General features: G+C 40.7%; 1 protein-coding gene across 1 annotated transcript in view; it reads left to right on the top strand.

The window, feature by feature from the left end:
* The window catches only part of LOC120558858 (ankyrin repeat domain-containing protein SOWAHC), a 28,256-nt gene extending 20,557 nt beyond the window's left edge, over positions 1–7,699 (top strand). Inside the window, exons 8-14 of the mRNA XM_039800159.1 lie at positions 175–179; positions 1,213–1,299; positions 2,795–2,797; positions 3,207–3,209; positions 3,425–3,497; positions 3,902–3,997; positions 6,681–7,699. Coding sequence (XP_039656093.1) covers positions 175–179; positions 1,213–1,299; positions 2,795–2,797; positions 3,207–3,209; positions 3,425–3,497; positions 3,902–3,997; positions 6,681–6,853 — 440 coding nt within the window. The 3' untranslated portion in view covers positions 6,854–7,699. The remainder of the gene's footprint in view (positions 1–174; positions 180–1,212; positions 1,300–2,794; positions 2,798–3,206; positions 3,210–3,424; positions 3,498–3,901; positions 3,998–6,680) is intronic.
* Positions 7,700–16,216: the final 8,517 nt, after the last annotated feature.

The following is a 16,216-nucleotide window of genomic DNA, read 5'->3' as shown; positions in this document are numbered from 1 at the left end:
TTGATTCACTGCGTTCAGGGTCAGACTCAAAAAAGGAGTGGAGTGGATGTGGTAACTTAGCCAACATCTGCACCTACGCTCTGCTTTCACCTGTTGATAGCCCATAATTACGCAGCGTAAAGAGTGCAGGATAAAAACGGTGGAGATCACAGTTCTAGTGCGACAGGTGGATGTGGTTTGCATGCGTTTTCAGTGTGTCTTGTACATACATCTGTCTATTATTCTCACATCTACACACACGTTTGAGTATCTTTGCGTGTGTCGTGTGTGTGTGTGTGTGTGTGTGTGTGTGTGTGTGTGTGTGTGTGTGTGTGTGTGTGTATGCATCTCTGAGTGTTGTGTCGCGGGGGCCCGTGTTTCCCTGCTTGACGTGTGCTGACAGTAGTGCGCTGATGTCTGGGTGGGTCTCCACTCTGCAGGTCACACTAACATCATCAATCTTCCCCCCCCGGTGACAGGCGGCCGGGCCCCCCAACTGTGGGCACAGTGCGGTGTTGTTTTGTAATTAGGCTCTGTTAGATGGCAGGAAACCATCTCTCCATCCCTCTTTCTCACCATCCCTCCATCCGTCCACTCCCCTCCGTGCGCAGCTGGCCCCTCGGCCCTCACACGGCCAATGAGAAGCTGCCCCACTCAGCTCAGACAACTTGGAATGACGCTACAGCAATTACCATACCCGACAATAGTACAGTACATTGTAAAGGAATAAGTGCATTTTGGGGCGGTGTAATTAACTGAATTTTGATCGCGATTTTGGCTCCTACCGATCACAAAAAGAACAAGCAATCGAGAATTTTTAACATAACGTTTTGCGAGTAAACGCTTATTTATTCTTGTGTTCGGATTGACAGATTTGTGACAAATTTATTTTGATCCAAGTCATTTTTGTTTCTTTTATTTGTATTTCACTTGTTTTCAAAGGGTTGTGAACAGTGGATCTTATTTTGGGTTAATTCTTTTATACGGTTTAATTTTTATATATTTGAAGGGGAATTCAAAAAGTTCAACGGGAAAAAGTATTTCAACAGTTTCTTTAACTGTTTCACTGTTGTTGTTTTTTAAGTTCAGAAATGCAACATCTTTCCAAAAGTCAACTAGTAATTAAAATAATCGGGACTTCAGTATTGACCAAAATGACTGGGATTATGATTTTTTTTCTTCAGAATCGAGCAGCCCTGTTATAAATGACTCTTCTTTTCTCACTGCACACAGACCGCTCTGCACTGGGCTGCCAAACATGGCAACAAGGACATGGCCTCTCTGGTGGCTAACGCAGGCGCTGATGTCAACACCAAATCAGTGAGTGCATTTTAATTATTTTCAATTTTACGATGATTTTAAAAATCAGTGTTTCCCAAAGCCCAATATGATGTCCTCAAATGTTTCGTTTTGAAAATATTCACATTTAAGAAGCTGGAATCGGAGAATATTTATATTTCTTTCATAAAAAAAAATAACTCAAACCAATTAATTGACTATCAAAATAGTTGCTGATTAATTTAAAAGTTGACAACTAATCGATTCATCTTTGCAGCTCTTATATCCAGTACAGCGGCTGTTATTAGAAATTGAAACCTATGGGATTTTTATAAAGCTAAACGATTACTTGTTAGCTTACAAAAAACAAACTACAGCTCCCATGAGACTACACCAGCACAGCAGCACATACAGTAATTGCATCACAGTAACTTGTTTTCTTTCATATAACCAACAACACTCTCCTCTAATTCTCATTTTTCCAACTTTGTAGCTGTAATCTCTGCTGCCTAAAAACGTTCCCAGCGTTCAGTCATCTCTGTCCTGCTGTCTGAGCCAACTACGACCCATCGACTCGCTAATGGACTAGTCTCTTTCATCGAGCTGAGGCGTTTATTCCGCAATAATCTAAGGCAGGGGGTGTCAAACTCAATTTCACTAAGGGTCACACTGGAAAATGAGAATCACATCAAGGGCCAGACATTTATAGTTTATTGACATGCTTTTATTAATCGAAAGTCAAATATCATTGACTGTACTATTGCGTGTCTCATATAGCCTTCTCAAGTACAATTTGGTCCACATAAAGCCCTACAAAAGTTAGCAAAAACGTTTCTAAGCCATCATAGAGTTTAGCAAATCAAGCAAAATAAGGCCTTTCACAGCCTGAATATGCAAACTCTGTGGTTCTGTGGGAATTTCTGAGTCTCAAAGTCAGCGAATTGGCCAAATTCTGCTTTGAGTGTGGCGTAATTGCAGTTTGAAAAACAGTTTCCTGTCTTTTTGGTTTGGCGCGCAACTAGGCGGGCCAACATTTATTGTAAACCTAAATTGATATGCGGGCAGGATAAAAATTTGCGAGGGGACGGATTTGGCCCACGCGCCTTGAGTTTGACACGTGTGGTCTAGGGTTTATGGGAAATTGAGTTCATTAACGGCTGCAAATAAACAACATTAGATTGTTTTTGTTTTAACTTACGGTCTTTATCTATACATATGGAGTCAGAAAGGCGCTGTTCCAAGGCTGGATTTGCAATTATTTGCATTATTAAAAATTGCCATTTTGAATGAGGTTTTCTTACTTTTAGAAACCACGGTTCCAGTTTTACTGGTACTCTTTTTTTTTTTTAAACCTTGCTTGCCTGATAAATTGCTCTCATTTTCACACTCCATGCCCTCAGTTTGTATCACAGACTTAAGTTCAAATATTTGAGAACAGTAGTACTTGCCATGCTGAGTAAACTTTGTGTGGTAGTGCCCTTTTAATTCTTTGACACACTGATCACTGATTTATTCGTGGTATTCTTCTTTCTTGCAGCATGTGAGTACCCAGGTGTTCATCAGGAGGTGACGGGCACGTACAGTAGGTTGTTTGATTTGAACTTGTAACAACAGGACAACAACACGGCTGCTGGTTTCTTCTTCTGCGCCCCTCAGTGATGTAATGCTGAGGACAATGGTCCAGCTGTGCCAATGTATCACAGCAGCACGTGTTGCGGGCCTGCAGAAGTACTCCGCTAATAAATCATGTCATGTCACGTTAATTGTTTCCCAAAACGGTGTGTCTATGTGCCAGCATGCACAACTCTAGAACTAAGCAATTTTCAGCGAATTACCAGGCAATTATGTTTGTATCATTATCTTATGTTTCCATAACCTTTGCTAATTTGTGTATTTTTTTTCCTTCCACGCTGTTTTCATTGGCTGCGTTTGGGCCTGGGAAACTCTAGGGGGTAGGTACTAAACTCTTCCAGCCCTTTGCCACAGTTATCCCTTTTGAACTTAACAAAAAGTAAAAATAGGACATTTTAAATCTCCTTTTATGTGTTAATGACGTGACTGTTGAGGGTGTGTTTGCATGTCACGTTACATCACCAGTCAGAATACGTGCCTTTAATTTTCTTCATGCATGCTTTTTTTGTTTCACTCTTTTGTTTTTGTTCTGCAGGGATACACACCTTTACACATTGCAGCGTTACATGGTCATCGGCATATTCTAGACCTGCTCCTAGTGACATATGGTAAAAACTGCTTTCATTTAAAAACTACATAGCACCGCCTTTAATGCACAATAGCAAGTGTTGTTCAAGCCCGTCTGTACTTTGAGTTATAGATCAAATACATAATTAAAGAACTTGAGTTGTGTATGACAAATCTAATTTTGTATCTCATCCGAACAGGATTCAAAATGTAAGCATCGTAACTAGTAAATCAACCTTGAAATCACAAACTCGATTTGATGTCAAATACATAAGTTTACGATAGAAGTGCAGTCCATCGGTTTAAGAGTGGCGGTGGGTCGTTTGGTTTACCGTTGGATTATGGATAGTTTCTTAAAGCATTAGGTGGAAGGTGTGAGTGAAGTAGCTCACCTGCCCTCCATGACTAGTCTCCGTTTTCAGAGATTTTATTTTTCTCTTATCAGGGGCCAAAGACAATTTAAGGGACTACAGCGGCCATCTTGCCTGCCATTATCTGAACATCAAAGAACCGGAGGGTCCAGAGGAAGACAGCGAGCTGCGTGAGTGCCTCGTACTTTTGCTGCTGAATTGCAATTCATTTGAGGGATAATAGCTCTCAAATCGTATTAATGCTAAGTAACGTTTTATAAATTTGTTTTAATTTATTACTTTGGTGGGTTTATGTTGTTCCTTTTTATATTTTCGTTGTATTTCTCTACGTAAGCCATTCCCTGAAGCACCTTGTAACTGTGGTGTTAAAACACGTGATAGAAAGACATTTTAGAAAGAAGAGCTGACATTCAAAGACTTTCTCTAACTCTACCATTGGACTCAGTGCCTAAGTCATGACAAACGTGAGCCCGTGACTCGTTTTCCAAACAAAAAGCTTCACTGTCAGTACGTTGGTCAGCTCTACATAAGAGTCACATGACACATGAATCATGTGTCATGTGACTCTTATGTAGATATCTTCAAGTAAAGGGTTATCGAAAAGTTCAGCATTTGGCGAAATACGATTATTGTTTATCTATGTTGAAAGTTAGACAAGAAGATCGATACCGCTCTCATGTAGGTATGCAAACAATACCATGAAAAAAATGTATACCACTGTCATGCCCGTCGTTTTGAACACAAAGCTCCTGCCAGCAACTGGTTAGCTTAGCTTAGCTCAGCATGACAACAGGAAGCAGGGGGAAACAGCTAGCATGGCTCTGCCCAAAAGGTAACAAAATCTGCTAACCAGTGCCTCTTCTTACCTCTATTAATTATTTTATTTTGAGATTAACATGATACAGATTAGCGATGGGTAGTGGTTGTAGTGACTCTTGAAGGGCGGCTGTACATTTGAATCCATTCTGCATACTGGGGTCCCTAAACGGTCTTGGAATTGCATAAATTGGGTCTGACTGGAGAAGTGAGACTCTTGTGGATTCAATAAGCCCAATTGTGTTCATGTGGGATGTTAGTCCCCAAAGTAGCCATTTCAGTAGCCACAAACTAGAGACATAGGGCAATTCAGAGGGTGTATGGCTTTCCTAAGTGTATTGCAGTTAGAGCAGCCCAGGGCCCGTATTTATCAAGCTTCTCAAAGTGCCATTTTAGTCTTAAGTGCTGAGAATTCATGAAATGTACTCCTACTTTCAAACTTAAGTATAAAAGCAAGTTATTACATTTTTTTAAAGCTAAGAATCACTCTTACTCTCCCAGTTATTTAAGACCGCTCCAGAGGTCTCTCCGGTGGTTGGGAGTTGCCAGTGGGGGCTGGTGATGCCAGGGAGGAGACAGAGACCTCCGCAAATCTTTCAGGAGAGGAACAATGTCTTTGAAATGTTTGATGACGAGCAGTTAATCAAACCGTTATCGTTTCGACAGAGCAGGAATAAAATATCATAACATCTAGACTATAGACATATAGCACACCGGTTTAAAATGTGTAATTAAAACATGGTGGAAAACGTGTTCATCTTTCATTTCCAATGTGTATATCATAAATTTTTTTTTGAAAAATTCTTTGTCAAATGTGTGTTGAATGTAAACTCCTTTTAGGAATTTCACCATTTAATGTGAATTTATCTGAGAATATTCTTAAATAAGGAAATCTAACGATTGGTCCATGCCTGCTGTATGTCGCCATCCAAAATCCCGTTTGTGGCACAGCAAAGTGTCGCCAATCATCTCTAAGACTGACACTTAAGATATAGTCCTTCACTTAAATTACGACTGAAGTGCTTGATAACTAACTTTTAAGCGCAGCTTTGAGCAAAGATGTTTTTTTTTTTACTCTTAAGTCAATTCTTAGCAGTGTTCTTGTGAGTAATTCTCAGAGGCTTGATGAATACGGACCCAGATTATTATGGGATGGATTCAAATGTAGCCGATTTCACGGCTTCATTCTGTGAACTCTCCTCCAGCATACTATACTGTAACTAAAGTAGGTTTCAGCATTAGCAATGCTGTTTACGTCAGATTCCTACCACACATATGTTATTTAAAGGTCCCATGGCATGAACATTTCACTTTATGAGTTTTTTTAACATTAATATGAGTTGCCCCAGCCTGCCTATGGTCCCCCAGTGGCTAGAAATGGCGATGCCCTGGGTAGGGGACCACTAAGGTCTATATAAAAGAGACTTCAGATACAGTATTAGGGGACCACTAAGGTCTATATAAAAGAGACTTCAGATACAGTATTAGGGGACCACTAAGGTCTATATAAAAGAGACTTCAGATACAGTATTAGGGGACCACTAAGGCCTATATAAAAGAGACTTCAGATACAGTATTAGGGGACCACTAAGTCTATATAAAAGAGACTTCAGATACAGTATTAGGGGAACACTAAGGTCTATATAAAAGAGACTTCAGATACAGTATTAGGGGACCACTAAGGTCTATATAAAAGAGACTTCAGATACAGTATTAGGGGACCACTAAGGTCTATATAAAAGAGACTTCAGATACAGTATTAGGGGAACACTAAGGTCTATATAAAAGAGACTTCAGATACAGTATTAGGGGACCACTATCATGTTTTTCCCAAATGATGTACAGAATTTTAAGCATTCTATTATCAAATTGATTAAAAAATGAGTTGCTGTAAATGGATAAAAAAAGAAAAAATAATCTCCCCGGGGTATCATGCCCCCGGACCCCCCTAGGTTTGGGCTGAACCCTGAATATTTCCAACATCTGGTTTTTCCTAATCATTTCACTTTGGTTGCTTCTTTCTTCTTCTTCTGTCAGATTTTCAAGTCACTCAGGCCAGAGAACGGAACAGGAACAGAAAGTTGGTATCGCTCTTTCACTCCAAGAAGAAGTGGGGCTCAGCAGAGGAGCTGGCGCCGATAGAGGAGGAGAGGACGGCGTCACATCAGCTCATCCTTCCTGCATTCAGGCCCAGAAAATTCTCCCGCTGAGAAAAAAAATTAAAATAAACAGACACGGGGAACGATTTCTGCTCTCCTACACTCACACATACACTTAATCCTTACATGCATATATAGTTACACACATGATGTAAACCTACATGTATGGAAGTGTTAATGTGCATACTTGTTATGTACACAAACATAGACACCGCTTACAGACACAATCCCCCCCCCCCACCCGTTTGCCGATGCACCTACACAGCTCATCCCAGTACTGAACACTGATGCTTATGTGTATTATCAATATTTATACTGACCATAAAGTATTTCTTGAAGCCTTTTTTGAAATGAATGTTGCTATATGTCACTAATGCCTTAATAAGCTCGAGTCACGTGGATTCTTTAAGCTTGTCATCGCCTTTTGAGTTAAAATGAACAACAACAACAGGACTGCAAAAGTGTCTCAGTGTAAAGAATATGGTTTGAGATATTCTGCTTTAAAAGAAGCAGACTTATCCTTTAAAAAAGGAGCACACTGGTGGTTTGTATGTTTTGGCCTATTAAAAATCAGTTGTACTATCATTTGTACTTAATGCTGAACATTTTCCAAAACATACCACAAGTTGTTTGACTGACTTTTGACCTTTCACACAGCTGTTGATTTAGATCTGTCAGTATGGCATTATAACACAATTGCAGAGACACTATTAAGTAATCCATTATGTGGGAAAAAAAATTACTGAATTCATTATTCTAAAATCACAATTACTCTGTCAACTAAGGCACTGTATGAAAGTTAGTAATGTAGGGAGGGGGGTGAACCTTCCTGTTTAAACAAAGACCCTTCAGTGTTTTTAATAACTTATTTGGATTTAGAAAGAAAAAAAAAAAAAACTGCACAGCCCCTTCCCTACAATATCTTAAAATATTACATCATTGATACAACTCAATTCACCATTAATAACAAAAAATGACAAAAAGAATTTAACATGGTGGACCACAACCTTTCCATTTAACCTTAATATGTTAATGGCATAATCATTTATTAATTTTCACTATTTTTGCATTTGATCCTTTTGATTTACAATTAATCTGCAAGGGGAATTTTAAATAAAATATAAATCTTTGGTGAGGACAACATTAAAGCTCCTCCCCTGCTCTCCCAATGCACCTCCCACCAGCAATTAGGAGAAAAAAAAATACATAACCCTCCTCCTTTCCTGACCCACCTCTTCTCCATCTTTTTGCATAGTCCTGAATGGCAATGAAAGTCTTGTTGACAGCCGAGATTGTGATGCAACAAAACCATTGCGTTGGCAGAAAAGTTGTAATTCTCCAATATTAGATAATGTCCATGAATTCATAGAGCTGGCAATCTTCCTCTACCATTCAAATCAAACAGAGAACTCTGTAATGAATCTTTTATCAACTCCTACATTAGGCCAATATGGTGGGATCAGGGGAGAACTTGCTCGCGGCACGCGTGTTCTGTGTTAATTGGCTTCAAACATTCAAACCCATCAGCGTGTTACTTTATCTGAGCCAATGAGACATTCCATTTGGTTTGAGTTTTCATCGCTACCTCCACCGCTAATACAGCTCACGGTTTGGATTCAATGCCAGTTGGAAGGGGTTGTCACTCAGCCACCTTCGGTATAGACTCTAAATGTCTGTCGTATAATGGCTGATTTTCGGTCGCGTTGCAGTTTGTCTGTGCTTGCCAGTTGTTGGCACGACGTTTGCCACAATATCCGACTCATAATCTGGTAAACTTGTGTCAAAGTAGCGATTGTCGACGGATTGTCCTTTAAATTCTTTTTAATTTAAGTTCTGAAGTGCTAGGTTAACGTTTGAAAAAGACATTTGCACTACTACATTTACGTTGTCCATCGGTCTTTTGGATTGCTTCAGACATCACTTTCATTTGTTGGAAAAGATGTTCTTTGTAACCATTGGTTTGTAAGTTCGTCCCATTTGTTGAAGTTAACGCTCAAGCTAATTGTATAATCTCAAAGTGAAAAACTTGCCTCCGTTACTGTTGCACAATATGTATATATAATGAAGATATTTTGGTATTAAACTGTATTTTATATCAAACTGTATATAGCTGTGTTTTATTCCTCATTCACGCAGTTTCTTTTGCACCTGCATTGTTCACTGGGAACACAGTTGAAAGTCATTGTGTTTCTACTACATCAAACTCCAATCTCTGCTCCGAGTGACTCGGCTGCTCACACACAGAGTTTCTCCTTATACAAAGCAGGGAAGAAGAACAACTTGTGATAATGCTCCCCCCCCCCCTTTTCTTTCTTCCTTTCAATACAATAACCCTATTTTAAGCTGCCTTTGATCTTACTTTAACTACCTGACTTTGTGGGCTACAGATGGAGTAAATATGGGGCCTGCTAGCTCGCCATACGGCTTTAGACCTTAATTCCTGATTAGCTGAAAAGGGCAGCACTTGCTTTTGGGTCTTGGATATCAGACGACACAGAGGGGAACAGAGGCGAGTGTTTTTGTGCTTCATTTTTGAAGCGAGGATGTTTGGGGGATAAGAGGGAGTTTCTGTAATAGATACTTATCTTACTGCCCTCAAGCCCCTCAAACAAAGTCCCCCTCTGAAGAGATTATAACCCAGGGAGGGCACATTAACTCTAATCCGATGCTTTGAGGCCTCGCACCCCCATACCACCCTCTGCCCCACTTACTTCAACCCTTCTGTTGTTGGGGGGGCTACCTTGTATCTAGTGCATGTATGAGTAAGGCCTGTGGCTACACACGATGGTTGTGTGTGTCTGTGTGTTTGCGTGTGAGTCAGGGGTGGGGTGGGGTGGAGGGACTGTTTCAATAGCACGCTGACTCTAATGAAAAGCATTGAGGGGTGCATACTGCTGTGTAACTGATTCCTCTCTCTGAAGAGATTAGGCGCTACATTGTTGGTTCAGTTGCTCATTTCCATGAGAGCACAGCCTCCCACCAGCGGCTGCTTGGCTTTGTTATTTTGAGTTTGAAAACACAGAGCCCAATGGCCGGGGCTTCCTTGTTACCATTGTCTCACAAATAGGCCAAAATGTAGATGTCACGTCACAGATGCCCAATAACCTCATTAGCTGCTCTCTGTGAGGCTATACAGAGAAAATAATAGATGCGCGAACTTCAGTTTGTTCAACTGCATGGAGCTTCTGCGTAACACTGAAACATTAATGCTCTTAAAACTAGGGATGCACCCATGTGAAAATGTCTGGCCGATACCCATAACCGATGTCAACATTGGTGTTAATGTTCCCATGACCAATACCGATGTGACTGCAGACATATTGGGCATCCCTACCTAAAACCATTTGTTTCAATGGAAATATAACAATGGAATTAGATACATGTGCAGGAGAAACTGTGGCGGTATAATAACTTTTATAGAGTAAAAGGCAACACTTTAAGTCCCTCATTCATAAGCAGTATATTAACATGTAATACATGATTTATAACTCTATAATGTAGCTGTATACGGAGACATTTATTAATGTATTAGTTATACAGTATGACTTCTCCTGTGGGCACCCCCATAGGTGGAGGCTGCTGTAGAAGCAGATAATAATAATACATAAAATATATCTTAAAACGGAAAAGTTATAATTGTTGACCTGAGCTGCGTAGAAGTATATTATAGTGTTTTATATGGTTTGTATAATATGAATGCAGACTAAAACTAAAGTGTTACTGGTAAATAATTGAATTGTATTGAGAAGATAAATGCAAAGATTGCCCATTTCACTTTGAAATGGCATCCCTGCCTTCATTCAAATCTACATACAGCCTGCAGCTGAGGTGGAGAAAGGGGACGCAGCGAGATAACAATCACTTTTTGCCACTGCATCGCTCAGAAATAGCCTGTATGGCTCCGCCCTCTACATACTGTATGTGCAGGAAAACCTGCAGCTCTCTGCGGCTGCTTCCTACGTCAGTATGGATATAGTCTATACGGACGACATTCCACTTCCAGGATTGCTCAGGTGCCACCGGAAATTCCGCTGGCTGTCCCTTTTTTTCCGTCCGGATGTCCATCACCTTCCGCTTTCTATGTGTTGCCGTTCTAACCTGCGGTGGATTTCTGAGGACTATGGTTAACTGCTCCTCAGATCTCTGCAGGGTAAATCCAGACAGCTAGCTAGACTATCTGTCCAATCAGAGTTTTCTCTCGCACGACTGAAACAACTTCTGAACGTACACACGTTCCACCAAAACAAGTTCTTTCCCGAGGCTATTTTGCAGAGGCGCCGTTATTGAGTCCGGCGCTTAGCGACTGTGATTGGTTTAAAGAAACGCCAATGAACCAGAGCACGTTTATCTCCCATCCGGGAATGCTGTGTGTGGACCAGCCAGACCCTCCTCCGCAGCGCTGTGGAGGAAGATCTTGCAACGCGGGACTAGTGTGGCTAGAAAAGGGAACGAGCCCCGAGCTATGCCTCCAGGCTCGTGAATCTTTAGACCTGAAGACATCAGCTGATGTGGAGAAAAAAGGGTGCTGCGAGCTAAAAAGCTGATCTGCAACAACGAGCACACCGGTGGAGGCCGCTCTGACCGGGGCTCCAGCCAACTGGGCCGGGGCTCTACAGCCAAGCGATCCTGGGGAGACCCAGCACCCACCCACCCCACACAGGGGGACAAACCAGCAGCAGCAGCAGCTGTCACACAGGCCATCACGGCCTAACCAACGCCGGCTGTCACTCACCCAGCGGAGGGCCGTCAATCACGCTGCACCCAGGAGGGAGCTGGGAGGCGGGCCACTGTCCGGCCCTAAACAAAGACATACTTACATTTGCAAGCGCTTTCAGCGCCACTACTATTTTGAAAGAATGATAGAGTGGTCCTGATAAGAGTAATGACAAAGGACAAAGAGTGGAAGGGGGTCTGGGGAAGAGGGGGGGGGGTCAGATAGTAAGGAGGTGGGAGAGCTTGATAACATTCACACTTTGCTTACATCTGTCCATTTGTGTTGGCGGCCCCCAGGACAATCTCATTAGGGAGTTCTGCTTGGAGACCATCATACGTGTGTTGTCAAATGATTGCTCCGTGCATCTCACTATGCAAATTGTCCTTCTGAAATTGTAGCTTTATAAACGTTTTCTTGGTCAAATGCTCGGTCAAAAATATCTGAAAACACATTTCAGACACACAATTTGTATCCTTTCATTTAGCTTTTATACGTCCAGGCACTTTTCACAGGATATACTTAAAATAAATACCCATTTCCCCCTCATCTGGCTCAGTTTCTATAAGCCTCTCGGTCAACTTTCTCCCCTTTCAGTATCTGGCGCTGTAAAAAAAATAAACTAACAAGCAATAGGTGTTGAAGACTCTGTGGATTCTCTTTAGGCTTTTGTTGTCCTGTTCACACCTACCTATGAGCCATTCTGACTGCATGTTTAGTCCCTTTGTCGGCTTGCTTTGCCTGTAATTGAGGTCCCATACCTTTTGTCCCGACCTGCTCATTAGCACCTTGCACCGTCGGCCTGCATCTTTATTCAAAACCGAGGCCATACTTCACTTAACTGTGTGTGTAGCGAGTTCTAACGTGGAGCATGCAGACGATTTGTAGATAACGGAAAGTATACAGCACTATGACAATACATAGAGGAATCTTTGGGGGGTTGTGGGGGGGGGGTTTTTTTGTGCATTCTTCTTAGAAAACTATCAGTTTTTAGAAATGTCTCATGATATATTGTCTCTAGAAGTGGATTATTCAACTTTTGGTTTTGTTAAAGAAGGAAAAGAAAATCGCAATACTAAATACTCTAATCAATTTGCAATGCTAGAATCGCAATCAATGAAAATCCAAATCGGGTGCCCATGTATCGTGAAAGCAAATCCAAAATCGGGACAAAAGCACATCGTCCCAGCCCTGGAATCTGAGGGACTATCAGGGATTAAGGTAATTTCCTCCTCTTTGCTATCTCGTATTGCATCTCTCTGGGTACTGAGGACTATCCATTTGGTCACTTCTCTCTCCTGTAAACGACTGACATCCTAACGGCAAACGGCACAAACTCGACCTGTCAGAGCAAGACCAACACCTGCATTGTGGCCGAGCTGCCAAAAGAGGAAGAGAATGAAAAGAAGTTCTACAGGAGGGGACAAAGGCCGCTGCCCTGAGCTGTTTGTGTTGGGAGATGTCGACTACTGATGCCATAAGCCTCCTTCTCTTTGCACTCTGCTGGCCCATTGTTGGTCTTGTTCAAATTTGCTTTAGGTTCTGTGGACCCCACCCAAATACATTCCTCCTTTACCACTTTTTTTTTAGTTTTTTTTTTTTTTTTTTATCCGTGGCTACCCCCAGTATCTCTCTCTTCACATTTGGGCCCATGATTGATGATGACTGGATACCCTCACTTATAGGACATCATATTAGAAACCCCTCTTAGGAGAACAATGCTATAGGAGCAAAGTGGGAGAAACAGAACAGGAAAGGTCAGCAGTATGAACGATTCTCATTATTCATCCAAATTCAATTATCGGTTTGATTAATCAACTCAAAATTAACAATTGTGGAGAAAAATGCCCCAAAAAAAAAAAAAAAAAAAAAAAAAAAAAAGATGTTTAGTTTATTATTACTATATATGACAGACGCAGCAAATCGTTCCACTTGAAAAGCTGGAACTTGATCATGTGCCGCATGTTTTTCACCATTAAAGATTTAAAAAAAAAAATCTGAATCGCTTATTCTCGTCAAAACAGTTGCAGATTATTATTATCATCATCATCAAATCGATTAAATCCTTTCAGCTTCCAGAAAGGCTGAGGAGGTCTCGGACGGCGCCTTTCAAACACGATAGTATTGACCCCAACAGAAACCGCATCGTATTACGTTACATGGCTCCGATTGATGGTCCAAAAGACTCCAAATAGGCATAAAACACCTCAAAGAGATCAAGTCCCCTGTCAGAGAACCGAAATCTGCCGGTGAGACAAATGACTACTACGTATTCATTCCTTCACATTGTCGGATAATTCAATCATGGTTCATTGTGGAAATGGTTTTAACCCACACAACCTTCTGTGAGCGTCAAAGGGTAAGATTAGTGTATCCAGAGAGACCCAATTCCTTTTTAATCAGTTCATTATTGGGAGATTTCGCATTCACACTTCTCTATTTTCTATGTTTTTGTTAACTTTTTGCAACTTGCGTGTGTCCATTTCATACAGGATAACCCGAAACAGTTCAACCACAGCCAACGCCAGTCTAAAACAGTTCCAACAACATCATAGCCTTTATTTAGGAGATTATAGCAGGACCGCTGCATTAGACTGCATTAGTTTCAGCTACAGTAGGTGTACACCAAGTGTACATTCTTAGCAAGCATGCATTTGCTGCTACAAGGAAACTGATGCATTACATTACATAGTTTCACTTTTTCCCCACAATTACATTTGCTAGCTTATTTTTTTTAAAACTGTTAAGAAAAAAAAAAGTCTGCTGGTGTAACACATAAAGTTAGACTCATGCACATGCTCAGATTTGGGAATACTGTGTGTGTGTGTGCGTGTACATGTTAGCCTAATGTGAGGCTTAAACATGAGAAATAGAGACCTTTAGTTCATAAGACTGCAACTTGTAGCCTACATACAGGTGTTATTTATAACACTGAGGGCCAATGCATTTCTTTAAAAAAATAAAAATGTATGTGAGACATGATAGTTAAGCAAGAGAAAGCACTGCCTCGTGATACTCCATTCAGCTTTAAAAAATGCTCAGATTTCAAAAAAAAAAAAAAAAAAAAAAGTTTCATCAAAAGCAAAAAGGTAGAAAAAGTAACTTAACTAATAAAAACAGCACTCGTGCGCCAAAGGTAGGGTTTCAGCTGTCAGCTTTTGAAATGGAAAAATTGGACATCTACATTTGGGGTTTTGAATAAAATGCAACAGAAGAAGAAAAAAAAACAACCCGAAACTGAAACATAGGCTAAGTAAGAATCAATTCAAAAACAAACAAAAAAAGACTGCAAATGGGATAAATTAAATTTTTTGCATTTCTAGGAATCATCCCTGCACCTTTTGACCTTTCTTTAACACTGTATGCTTCACTCAGTATGCTATCACCACCAGCACTAAAACTGTTAATATAATGCTCCAAATTATGCGAGATAAGAAAGTCCCTTGAACCCAAACACTGAGCTTAACTGTGGCTCTTTTGAAGGGCATGAAGGGAGGGGGGGGGGTAGTAGTAGAATAAGAAGTGTAATCTTCTCCTCTTATCTCCAACAACCCCCTTACACACACACACACACACACACACACACACACACACACACACACACACACACACACACACACAGTTCTGTTATCTCACAATTATCATATACATTAGTCAACAGCTGTTTCACTTAACCTCGTTTAATTAGGGCCATTGAAACGCTGTGCCTCACTCTAAACAATGCCATCCGACCTGTTAAATCGTTATTGTTATGGTTCAGTCAATTAATTCACAAATAATAATAATAATAATAATAATAATAATAATAATAATAATAATAATAATAAAAGGTATGGCCTGAGGCTTATGAGGCTGAACTGTTGTGGTTGTATTCATTTTCTTAAATCATTTACACAACTGCAAGAAGTTTATTTTTGAATACTTTTTTGCATGAGACACTTTTACGCGTGCTCAAAACCTATAGGCCATCTGATTGGTTTATTCGCGTAATGTAATGCGACTGATTTGGTTAATTCAATTCACAAAACTACAGATGTGCAGGCGACGGAGTGTCAAGAGGCGAGTGTAGAGGCTGGCGGGATGTTGTTAACTGGATCCAGGTCACTTTCTAAGATCTCCGCCGATTAGTGCGAGACGTGCGAGGTGTTAAATTCGTCATAAAAAAAAGAAGAGAGAAATGACACCAAACTGGTGTAAGCTCCTTTCTCGTCAAAACTAAAAAAAAAAAAAAAAAAAAAAAAGGATTAGTTAGTAGGCTATCATTCTTTTAAAAACTGAAAACCTTTTCCTTCTGTTTAAGCTGTGAAATATAAAAAAGGTCCAAATTAGAAAAATCTAAACCTAAAGACTATTTCTGACAAAATGTAAGATGCTTTAATTTGTGAGATGGAGCTGATGGTTCATTCGGAGTTGTTCAGCTCTACAAAGAAAAGGTTGCATTTGAATTGTGACTTAAGTTCTCTTCAGAAATCAACCTCTGTGTTGCGATAAGAAGCCCATGTTTAGCCTCTCCACGAAAACGCTAAAAGGAACAGCGGAGGGCTTCTTTGATCGGATTTGTTGCCAGTGAAAGATGTGGATCTTTTGAACGTAGCTGTCAGTCACTAGCAGTGGGACCTCCCCCGCCCCCCCCCCCCACCCGCGAACACACGCTGGCAGCTGGGTGTGTATAAATAGATCCAGGAGGCTGGATTGCCACTCAA

Source organism: Perca fluviatilis, chromosome 5 (assembly GCF_010015445.1).
Source record: "Perca fluviatilis chromosome 5, GENO_Pfluv_1.0, whole genome shotgun sequence".
In the NCBI taxonomy this organism is placed as follows: domain Eukaryota; kingdom Metazoa; phylum Chordata; class Actinopteri; order Perciformes; family Percidae; genus Perca; species Perca fluviatilis.
This window is presented reverse-complemented; position numbering and strand designations above follow the sequence as displayed.